Source organism: Strongylocentrotus purpuratus, unplaced genomic scaffold, assembly GCF_000002235.5.
Source record: "Strongylocentrotus purpuratus isolate Spur 01 unplaced genomic scaffold, Spur_5.0 spur5_contig_866, whole genome shotgun sequence".
Classification (NCBI taxonomy): domain Eukaryota; kingdom Metazoa; phylum Echinodermata; class Echinoidea; order Camarodonta; family Strongylocentrotidae; genus Strongylocentrotus; species Strongylocentrotus purpuratus.
The window spans coordinates 703,815-716,019 of record NW_022145575.1 but is presented as its reverse complement, the minus strand read 5'-3'; the positions used below and the strand labels follow the sequence as shown (position 1 = coordinate 716,019).

The window sequence follows — 12,205 nt, the reverse complement described above, 5'->3', positions numbered from 1 at the left end:
TCCGTACCACTAATGCGTCGCACAGGTCATTCGACGCCTTGAGAGAGACTGAGCTTGCGTGTCAACGTAACCAATTTCCCCTGTTGACTACAGAAAGAGATCTTTTAGATTTCACTCGACGATATACATGGACAGGAAGTAAGCGTGATGAAGTCATGATTTGCGCGACAAATTTAAAGGAAATTCCGCGGGCCCCCTAATGCAAAAAAGTCACCAGCCGGCTGGGCGGTGCGGAGGCGGAGCTCATGCAAACTGCCACTGCCACTAGCTATAAACCTTTCTACGGTTGCTATAACATAATATATATATTTTTAAATATGTTTCTTTAGTTCTTCTCACTTTTTCTTCCTTTTCCTTTCTTCTTGCGCTTAGAATTGTATTAAGCGCTTTATATTAATGTAATGTACTATTATTACATACCATTCAAACTTTCACAGTTCAAAACAAAAGAGTTTTCATGAGAATAGAGAGAAGGCTACTACAAAACTTACTTCAGTTTCGTGAAAACTGTTTTTGCTCAAAGACAATATGCCTTTTTTTCATTCATCTTGAGGCTTGAGATGACGCCATATATGTGAAATTAAGTGCACGTCGTTCTAGATTTAGGACGAAGGGAAAATCAAGGTGGACGCTTTATCATGACAGTCGACGACTGAGACGACGTGACGCATGCGCAGGGCCTTAAAGGACGTCACACGTAGCAGTCCACCATGTCGACGTGCAAATCTAAAAGTCCCTATTGCAGCTGACTGGCGACGGCACATACATTCATGCATACGTGTTTAAAATTTTAATTTTAAACTTTTTTTAAAATGTGTATAGACTGGTACTTTGTTTAAGAGATGGATCTATCAGCCTTTTCACACAGGGGTAAAATTCATCGTATCTAGAGCTGATTCTTTAAAGAAAAATTTCACTGTGGAAATCGTTTATACGATGTTTGGACAGTGCAGATACGAAGTCGCGATTTATACTCTCAGTAGGGCCATCGCGCATCACTGCTCGTAAATGCGCAATGGCCCAACTGAGCGTTTAAAGAGAAGTGAATCTCGAACGACTGCACCGAAATTGTCTGTGTGTGAATGATGTTGTATCTAAAGCTGATTAGTTTAAAGCTCTTTAAACTAATCAGATTTAAAGAATTTTAACCCTGTCTAAAATACTGGACCGGTGTAAATAATTGTTTTTTTTTGTGCGAAAGCTGTTCTCATTCGAGGGGTGCGGAAGTGGTTTGACTGTCTCGTTGGGTATGAATGTATCTCGTTAGTTTTGTTGTTGAAAAATGTAGGAAATCGGGAGAGGTAAGTCGTTTTTAATTGGTTTGGACATAAGCTCAAGAAGAACACGACGACAAAGAACAAAAATAAAGCCCCCATCACATCAAACTAGTTCTCACTACGTTCTCGAAAATGTTGCCAAACGGGCTCAAACTGTGTGCGAACGGAGTTGAACGTAATAGTAACTGTTTGCGACCTGTTTAAGGACTTTATGGACGGGCTCGGACTGGACTAATGTCTCTAATGCGATCCTAGTTCGTTCATTAACAGTCCACAATACGTCCAACTCGTCTGTACCCGTCCACAGTCAGTTCATATCAAGTTCAGATCGGATAAATTTGATATTTCCAAGCAGTCCAAACCATTTTACTAGTTCGGAACTTGTTCTAACTAGTTTATAACCCAACCACCCCGTTCAGAGACAGTTCAACTCGTCCTCATCTTGTTCCTAGTGCGTTCGAACGCGCTGCTATCGTGCTTTGCAATCCCGTCCTGGTTCAAGTGCTATACAAACCCAGTGCGTTCTTCCTCATTGATGCTCGACCACATCACGTGGTAACACGTTCCTAGTAGGATCGAATTACGGCAATTCCGTTCATAGTACGGCAATTCCGTTCGTAGTACGTCCATCTCGTTTTAAGTACGTTGTCACCCCGTTGAACAGGCTCAAAGTTCTAGACCACCCTTCCCGTCCAAGCCAGTCCGAGCCCGTCCATGAAGTCCTTAAAAAGATCGTAAATAGTTGCTAATACGTTCACTCCGTTCACACACAGTTTGAGCCCGTTTGGCAACATTTTCTAGAACGTAGTGAGAACTAGTTTGGTGTGATAGGTGCTTGACTGGAACGTCTTGATCTGCAAAGCCTAAAGCGTTGCAGTTGAACGGGAATGAGGAATGGCGAGAACGTACGCTCTGGGTTTTTATAACTCCCGAGTCAGGACGGGATTGCACACGCTCTATAGGACCGGAGCGCGTTCGAACGCACTCAGAACGAGATGAGGAAGTGTTGAACTGCCTCTGAACGGGGTGGTCGGGTTAAAAACTAGTTAGAACAAGTGGCGAACTAGTTGGACGTTTAGGAACGAGGTAGAACTAGTTAATAATGGGTTTAAACTGACTACGGACTGGCTTGGAATGCCTAATCTACCCGATCTGAACTTAATATGAACTGGCTGTGGACGGGGAACAAACGGGCGGGGGAGTGACTAACAGTTTATATTACTGCTTATCTTTCGTGTCAAAGGTGCTGCTGGCCTCGGTTCGACTTGCTTCGCGGGGTTGTTTGCCACTCTGGCGTGCATGAAGATATCGCCATATTATGGCATCATCTCAACTTTACGACATCTTCTTGAAGTATGGGGTGTATATTCAACCGGGAAACACCAACTGATACAGGTACGCAAAACCTGGACCGACATCCGTTCTTCACAAGAAAACCTCCTCCTGAATATCCTCCGAGAAAACTCTCAAACGTCCTACGGCAAGGAGTTTAAGATCCAAGAGATCCGTTCTATGGAACAGTTTCGACAGCATCATCCACTCACCACTTACGAGCATTTCCGAAAGTACGCGGAGCGCGCAATGGAAGGCGAGTCCAACGTGATGACTCCAAAGGCCCCAACGAGCTTTGTTTGTACAAGTGGTACGACTGGTAAATCCAAGTTCATCCCCCTGATTAATCGGTTGGATCTTATCAAGACCTTGTTAGGGCGGTGCAGTGCCAGTGCTTTTGAGAACTGCCCACGATTAGGCCTTTTGCAGAAGCAGTTTTTGTTCTACGTTGATCCACAGATCACGAAGACTAAGGGCGGAGTCAACATCGAAGCCTTTCTCACCCTCTCTAGAGAGCAAGAAGATAAGTTGATTCCTTTCACGACACCAACCGCTGGATTTCACATCAGTAATTTGAAGGTACATGTATATCTAACAAAGATTATGCCAATTCAGCACTAGGGAACACCTTCACTTATATTGTTTGTCAGCAAATTGTAGAGATCTTTTTTTACCCTGTAGATTATAGAAATTATGAAAATAAATTGTCTTCAAACTGGACCCGAAACCCTCGTCCTAATGATGATAAGGGGTTGACTCGATCATAAGGCTAATTGCCCTTTTTGTTAACCCCACATTCCCATAAAATTGAGTTCGCTCGTGCCCTTTGTATTTTTTTCTTATAATCGATCTTTTATCCGTATATCATTTTGCATGTTTAATTTTTTTTATGGAGAATGAAATAAATTAAAGGAAATGAACTAAGAGCGAACATGACAATCAGATAGATAATATCATACTAGCCGTGTTCATTTATTTTTTATGCTTAAATTCGAATTTGAAAAATATCATTAAGATCTTATTAATATATATATGCATTGTTACAGTATTGACAGTAATTAGTATGATATGTTTTCCGAGATGAATTTCATTTCAGCTCACAATTTGTTATGACCAACTAGTTCATAAAGAGAAGGATATGCATAAAACAAGAAAAATAAAGTCTTTTTTGACCATGTCTACTTTACCCGAACACAGGACGCTTGTTACGTTCACAGTCTCTTCGCCCTACGAGAACCCACAATCGGTGTCGTCCTTTCTTTCTTCATTCACTATATCGAGAGCATGATGAAACTTATCGAACGTCGATGGACCGACATCGTCGACGATATCGCACATGGCACCATCCACGAAGACATCCAACTCGAAGATGACACCAGATCATCATTGATTAGCGCACTCGGCAGTGGCGATCAGGAGAGGGCCTGCCTGCTGAGACGTGAATTCGAGAAGGGGATGGATGGCATATTGAAGAGGGTGTGGCCCGATTTAACCATTGTTATTGGTATTGATAACACAAGAAGCTGGCCGAATATTGAAAGAAAATATGCCAAAGGTAATAATCTTTCAGAATTTTATTATATCATTTATTCATTTAATCTTTATCCAGATGTGCACGAATTTCCTTTTTAACTAGCACAGTAAGCAAACAATTTCAAAAAATGACCTATAATACATGAGCAATTATTGAATATAAAATTAAACGAACTAAGTACATGTTTAAAAAAAGATGGTCATCCATGGGACTCTTTATATACATGTATATATCCTTAAAAAAGTACGTGTAAAATAAAATTTAATAACAAAATTTAATCAAATAAAACTTAAATGATGACACACATAGGTGATTAACTAAAGGAGACTGGAATCAAGACTGAAGATTGTTACATACAATGTGATGAACAAATTATAATTAAAAGCCTTTATGTTAGTCATGGAAGGCATATATTAATGTGGTTCTATATTTTGGTACCCTTAGTTTGATTTCCTTGTTTTATAGGTCGATGCATCCCAAACAAACAGGAATTCACTACATAATAGATTGCCATGACAGTTTAATGAAGAACTTTTCAAATGAAACCTTCCAACTACTTTGGGATATGTAACCTATTTAACATTTCGTAATTATATTCCGATCTACATGTCCAAGCTTCGCATCAATTTGATATATGCGGTTTTACATTGCTCCAATGTATTCTTTTTTTCTGTTTAAACATAATATCCTATTCGATAAATAACTGACACTGACCTAGTTCCTGTTTGACTATCACAAAAACACTTTCTACACGTTTCGTAAGATGAAGGTAGCTGTCTACAGTAACTCCTAACATTCATATTCCGTTATACATTCAAATTAGGGAAGGGGGGCACGACAAGAGTTATATCATTTCATTGACTAAATCTTAGAATTGACCCGAATAATACTCTAATACTTTTTATCACGATCTGATTGTCTTCAAACTCTTCTCATTTTAAGTCCCTATATAATGTACTTCAAAAATAATAAATCATATGATAAAAGCGATTTACAGGATATATAAGTCACAACTATCATTAATTGTCCCTAGTAATACTTGACCTTTGACCTAACTACCCTAATTTGATCATTGATGTGCATATCTGCAATAGCAAGTTGGAAGTTCACAGCCCAAATTGTTATCAAGATATGGTAATAACAAAGCTTAAAATGCTTCATTTTTTTTTTATCTTTCATTAGAAACCATACAGGAGGGCATTAATCGATATGTGGCTATTGTTACGCCTTTCTGGCTCTCAGCACCAGCCAAACTAACCATAAGACGTCAATGTCATTTTCACAGGCATTCCGCTGCTCCCGTTCGTGTACGGCTCTTCAGAGGGAATCATTGGGCATGCATTGTGGACGCAGGATAAGCGAAACGGATATAGCTTGTTGACAAACGAGGTCGTTTATGAGTTCATCAAGTTCGAGGACACGTAATAATGTTCACTTTATTTTCTAAACCGTCTTGTTTGTATTGTACAATTCTAGAAATTAACTCACATTTAAAAATGTTCTTGTGATATTTAAACGGGGTAAATTCGATTTTGTTTCTTCTTCATAATAATGAACCTCTATCAATTTAAGTCGTTATAACCATTAACTGAAAAAAGTGTTGTGCTCATTTAAAAACTTGTAACATTCATTACATTTGTATGCTCGGGCTGCTAGAATATTGAACTGTTCATTTAACTGTAGGCCTTTATAAATTGGTTAGCTTAACTTAATCTTGCTATACTGATTGTAGCAAACTGTATAAGTGTAATCCTTCAATGTCATTAATGTAACATAAATGAGAATTGAAGTATTTGAATAGTCACATCAATTCATTTCCTGAAAAGGGAGAGGGAAACAACATAGATTAAAATGTATCCATTGCTTTAAGGCACACACTCAATAAATCGTTAGGGAATCAATTGGGTCCGACATTTGCTCTGGCATCAATTTACAAAATGCTCCGAACTGTGACTTGCTGGACTTGAAGTTCCTTTTGTCACCAACTGGACAATTACGTCCGGACAGCGTGATGAAATTCGTCCAGAACGTGTTCTGGATTTAATCTGTTACTTGATTCCAGAATGGTGGCTTGCTTGCCATTAGCCCGGACCCCTTTGCTCTTCTTATTTCCCATCTTCTTGCTCAAAGATCACAGCTCCTGCGAGAATTTGGATCCTTAAGAAGGTCTTTTGTTTCGTGTTATACCAGTCTCTCTAAATGTACAGGAATGGAAATCCGCTCTAAGAATATAATTCATTCTTTAAAGAGTTATTTAACCACTTCTTTGGGATAGATTGCACTGACTTTTGAAGCGGTTTTATCTCCAATGTAATATGTCTCCAAAGAAAAGTAAAATGGATTTTTATTAATTCCTTTGCAATAAAGACAATCACCGTCCTCTTGTTCTAACCTTCCCTTGATTCTACAGCTGTTTGTTTGTTGTTTTGTTTTCTATCCTGCCAATTTGCCGATGTGTTTCAAATATTGCCCTCTGTTTTACTCCATCTCAACAGAGAGCTAGATCAGCCACAGACTTACCTACCTGATGAAGTCGAGATTGGACAGCGGTACGAGGTGGTCATTACTCAAATAAGTGGACTGTACCGCTATAGGATGGGTGATATAATCCGTGTTATCGGTTTTGAAGGCAACAAGGTCCCTTTCATAGAGTTCCAATATCGGTAAGACGACATATGGTCCGACACTTTGGACGCAATACTGTTTATTACTAAAAACGAAGACAAAGAAAGGGGTAGATCAGACAAAGGATTATGCCCTTCGTATTGGCTAAAATAACTCCATGGCCAATTTTTTTTTTTGTTTAAAGTTCACAATCTCTCGATCTATGTAGTCGCTCGTGTGTGTGTGGGGGGGGGGGGGTGGGATCGGGCGGATTTTGAATATATTGTTCCTTTAAAGTTAACTAGAAGCCTTGTATAATTAAAAAAAAAAAAAAAAATTGTATTCAATTCATCATTATATTAAAGCAAACGACCGTTTAGCTTTCTTAATAGAAAACACTGAGCAGGGACTTCTTGGGGGGGGGGGAGACACGGCTTGGCTCATCCGGTAGAGCAATATATCTTGTATTCGAATCCAGGACAAGCTATTGTATGTCAACATGCCCCTCCCCTGTTTTCAAGACTCAAGCTTTGTAATGGTGAAAAAGAATCAGTCCCTCGGGTAGGACGTCAGAGAGAGGCTGTTTTTAGATTCACCACTTTAGCACTCTAAATACAATGCTCTCATTTTAATTAGACTGAAAAAAAGGAATGCAATGCAAAACAGCCAATCTTTAAAATCATTTTTCAAAGTAAATGTTATATGGTGGTTCATCTCCATCCTACTTGTGCTCGAAGTAGCGCCTTATAATTTGGTAGGTTATACATGCATCAATTTAAAAAGACAAAAACAATAGGGGAAACCTCGGTTTCGCGGTGCTCCTGCATCCTAACATTGTCATGGGTAGCGCCTTATAATCTGGTCGGTGGCTCATGAATCATGAAACCAAACTTAACGATAAACTTTAGTACTGGTAATGCGATTGCACTGTGAAAGAAAAGGTGTGGAAAGGATCAGAAACAGTTGATCATGTAGCATGTAAGTATTGGTGTGCACTGCAAGGTTCTGGAGTCATCAAAATCATAATAAATTTGACCGAGTCTTAGTAACAAGCGGTAAACAAGAGGTAAAGTAACAAGCACTCACATAGAAAGCTATATATGGGACAACACAAATGGTGTCGGGGCTAGTAATACCTTGATTTCCTTGTCTTTCTATGCTCATTGCTCCGCCAGTATACATTTTCTTCCAAAATTGTTTGGCACATGTCATTTATTTGTAATCTTGAACATTCAGTGTAAGTTTCGTTTGATTCTGTGAGAATTATATTTTTTTTTTTTACCAGTACTGGAGTTTATCTTTAACGAAACAAACAAACCAAACATGATGATTATTCAGTTCTACCCAGAACAGCTGGTAATTGGCCCAAAATTCTCGGATAGACAAGAATGGGGAAGGACCAACTTCTTTTGGCAGGTTTCGGTGATGTCGAAATCAAGTCATACTGCTTTTTTTTTTTTACAGGATTGGAATGATGCTGAACGTAAGGTTCGAGAAGATTAATCAGCTGGTCGTTAAAGAAACTATCAAGTTCTGTGAGACCACATGGTCTGGGGTAAAACTAATCGATTACACCGTGGCCCAGAACAACCTAATCACCGAAGAGAGTCCAGGTAATTTTCTTACGGGGACTGAGGAGTGATGACGAAATGGTGAACCAAAAGGGGAGCGAGTTGTACGCGTGACCGTGTGTGTATGTGTGTGTATGTGGTGTGTACGCGTGTGTGTGTGCGCGTGTATGTGGGTAAAAGGTGGGAGAGCTGACACTCTTATAAAGATTTTCGTCATGACGTAAATTGATATTTCAAGATAGTACCCCCTCCCCCTCATTACAGCATATCAGAATATGAGAACATACTGTTAACAACTAAATTGTGCATACCCCTTGTAAATATGATGTTTTATGTGTGTTTCATGAATCAAGAATGAAAGGTGAAATGATTGAATTAGGGCATGTGTTAAATATTGTTAAATGTAAGCTTGAATATGTCACATTATCAAGAAACATAAATCGGGACAAACCAATTTTATCCCGATTTACCTTATTATTTGAAAAGATTGAAAAATTGGTAAGAGTATGAATAATTATTTGTTAATTGTACATATTTCATTTTATAACCATGTAAGTATTTTTCAACGTATGTAAACAAAATATCAGGACTTAAAATTGTCCCATTATACCAATGACATTTGCCTTCAATGGCCCAGAGACATGTTAATCGAAAATTCTTATCATTCATGCTAAAATAGTCCTATAATTTTTTTTGGTACTTAGGTTTAAAATTTAATTGTAACTAGCTGGATCGAATGAAATCCATGAGGAATTTCATGTCTTTTGTATTTTACAGCCTATGAAAAGGACGAGATAATGCCCTACTACTTGATCTTCTTGGAGTTGGAGTTCGAAGACAGAAACACGCCAATTTCCGCCGAAGAAAGAAGAATGGTGTGCAAACCAATAATAATCTATTAAGAAATAGAAGAGAAAAGAGCGTCTTAAACGAACCCTCTGTGCCAAAATAATTGAAGAGCCAGAAAAGAACATCATTGTAGAACATAATGCTTTAACATAATTATTTTCATCAGGAAAGTCCATGTAGAAGAACATAACATTAAATGTTCATTTCAAAAAATTAAGTACTCCACATAAGGGTTGCAGTGCCTCCTATAGACCATTTTCAAAATGTCTTCAAAATTGTACACGTTTACTTACAGGCGAGCTATAACATTCACATGTTATATGTCATTTCATCTCATTATCAAGAACGCCGATATGAATTGGTTGTTGCTAGATTGGAAAAACCGTATGGCTTGCCTTGCGTATAGAAGGCAATTTAAACAATTTTCATTTAGACTATAGAAATAAAATTATTTGCAACAGGTCAATAATACGTAGCAAGGTACTTCACAAAATGTATGCATTCAATTTGATTACATGACGAAAATGGCCTACTATAGTGGTGGCACGTCAGCTAGCTGAGCTTTGTAATCTTTGGTTCTATTTTTTCACCTATTTATTATGTTTTAAGGTAAAGATCAGTTTTGGATTTTTTCTTCTTTTTTGCTCTTAAATTTAAATTTCCTGCATTTGCCTCAGTGGTAAATAAATAAATTACACTCGAATGAGCCACTTCAGAAATAGTATTTGCGCAAGGACAGATAAATGCCACAAACTTAAAAAAAAAAACGAAAAACCCATCGAGATCCTTCCTGGATTTTCCAATGTTTTCCCTTATTTTCCTACTATTTTACATATTTTCTTAAAAACATTAAATTAACACATAACTCTATCGGACAAATATTTACATCTTGGTATGAACTTACGATTGTGCATGATGTTTGTAAGATAGATAAGGCTTTACTTGTTTATTTATTTTACACCCCAGTTTTACCCTTTTTTTTCTGTTCTCCGTTTTATCAGATCGATGTTAAATTTCGTGATCTAAACAGCGACTATGCAAGACTTCGTCGTGAAGGTTCAATTTCACATCCCCGAGTCCACATCGTGAAACCCGGCACGTTTGAAGACCTCAAAAGCTACATTCTGATGCATACTAAAGCAAGTGCGAACCAGTACAAGGTCCCGCGTAAGTTGCGCACCTACGGCATGCTGGAGGTGATGCTCAATCATGTCTAAATTTGAAAATCCTATGAAGACAAAAAGAACAAATTTAGCCACTATATCAACAAAGGCTTATACGAGTCAGGGGACTGGGGGTTTAACCATACCCACCCCCCCCCCCCCCCCATCCCTGTTTCAACAGATGTAAATAATACAACGGTTATCTCATTCCCGAGTATCTAAGTGGTTTATTGTAAGGCTTAAAATTCTCAACAATTATCTTCATCCACCCCCACCTCTGCGCCCCGTTGCCTAAATATTAGCATTGCTGGTAACTTTGCCATTCAGAGTAGCTTCCACGGGAACCTTGATTTGGTTGGCTGTTGAGTGATCTTGGCATGATAGTTAATAATGATGGCAAAGTTGTCATCACGTCAAATAAAAATCAGATATCCTTGGCAATATACTGATTTTTCTTTTAAAATCATTTTACACCCCTTTCTGATAGTCCTGGATCCGCTCTTAGATTCATTTCGTATTTTTGCCTTAAACTACGTTTATTCTCAAAATATACCTCTTGTAATCCTCGTTAAATATTGACTAGGCATGTGTTATCAGTGTACAATGTAATCATAGTTATCTTCCTACTTTTATAATGAAATGTTCTTTGTTCGTTCCCACAACTTTTGTAGACTTACACTATTGTTGTACAGAGAGCCCACAGCATACAAACTTTAATTTTACCTTTATAGGCTTCTTCATATCCTAATTTCCAATTCAACTTAGATTTTAAGATACCGAGTGACTACATGTACATGCAAACCAAAGTGATTTAGTATATTTCATGTACTTATATTTATCATACACACTAAGAAAAAATGGTGCAAGTATGCACCGTTAGGGTTGCAAACCGAAGCAACACTGGCAGCACCTTTAGGGCTTAAATCCTGCACCCGTTTTAAAGGTGCAATCCTGCACCTTTGAAAAGGGTGCCAGATTGAACCTTTTATGGGAAATGTTAGTACCCTTTATGGTTTAATCCTGTCCCTTTAGGGGTGCAAACCGATGCAACACTAGCAGCACCTTTATGGGTTCAATCCTGCACCCTTTAAGAGAGGGTGCCAGATTGAACCTTTTATGAGACATGTTAGTACCCTTAATGGTTCAATCCTGCTCCATTAGGGGTGCAAACCGATGGAATAACAGCATCTTTAGGGGTTCAATCATGCACTCTTTAAAAGGTGCAATACTGCATCCATACTCGAGGAATACTCGTGAAAGTTGCCCGTACACAAATACATATTAATCATACATGTTGTTTCTTGGTTAGTAATCATATAATCAATATATCTATTGCTGAAACGTGAATGATATTGTAACATGATCAGACAAAGTAATCTATTAGTTAATGATTGCCGAAGGAAAATACAAATCACAAAATTGATGTGCATTGCCATAATTTGCTTAACGAATCATGATAAATGTATTTGTATGTGAACACGTGTAAAGTAATCATGAATATGCACGCAATATGCAAACTTTTATTTTGCACCCTTTTGGGGCGATAGGGTTCATTTTTGTTGGAAGGGTGCAAAATCTTATATTGCACCCTTTTTTGAACCCCTTTTCCTTCAATAGGGTTCATTTTTATGTAAAGGGTGCAAACTCTTATTTTACAACCTTGTTTGCACCCTTTTTTCTTAGAGTGTAACAATCATTATTTTCATCATTACCATCATCGTCGTCATTATTATTGTTGATGTTGTAGCTTGAAGCTGATGACTTTCAGGCCAAATATAAATTATTCATGATTTAGTTCCACATATAAAAATAGAATTAATGTTTTGGGGTCAATAGATACACTATCTGCATTGTCACTACAGCCAGCCCACAAGT

At 38.1% G+C, this 12,205-nt stretch overlaps 1 protein-coding gene across 1 annotated transcript; it reads left to right on the top strand.

Moving 5' to 3' along the window:
• Window positions 1-1,950: 1,950 nt before the first annotated feature.
• LOC100889817 (indole-3-acetic acid-amido synthetase GH3.17) lies at window positions 1,951-10,488 on the top strand. Its single transcript, XM_030974191.1, has 7 exons — window positions 1,951-3,188; window positions 3,807-4,164; window positions 5,429-5,564; window positions 6,639-6,806; window positions 8,212-8,360; window positions 9,096-9,193; window positions 10,169-10,488. The coding sequence occupies exons 1-7, from the start codon at window positions 2,577-2,579 to the stop codon at window positions 10,382-10,384; spliced, it is 1,737 nt and encodes a 578-aa protein (XP_030830051.1). The 5' UTR covers window positions 1,951-2,576; the 3' UTR covers window positions 10,385-10,488.
• The last annotated feature ends 1,717 nt before the right edge of the window (window positions 10,489-12,205 follow it).

Bases quoted from the DNA above. Each gene is read 5' to 3' on its own strand.
- LOC100889817 (XM_030974191.1), top strand. From the start codon at position 2,577: ATGAAGATATCGCCATATTATGGCATCATCTCAACTTTACGACATCTT. The intron at 8,361-9,095 runs GTAATTTTCTTA...TGTATTTTACAG, and splicing joins AATCACCGAAGAGAGTCCAG to CCTATGAAAAGGACGAGATA. The intron at 9,194-10,168 runs GTGTGCAAACCA...CCGTTTTATCAG, and splicing joins CCGCCGAAGAAAGAAGAATG to ATCGATGTTAAATTTCGTGA.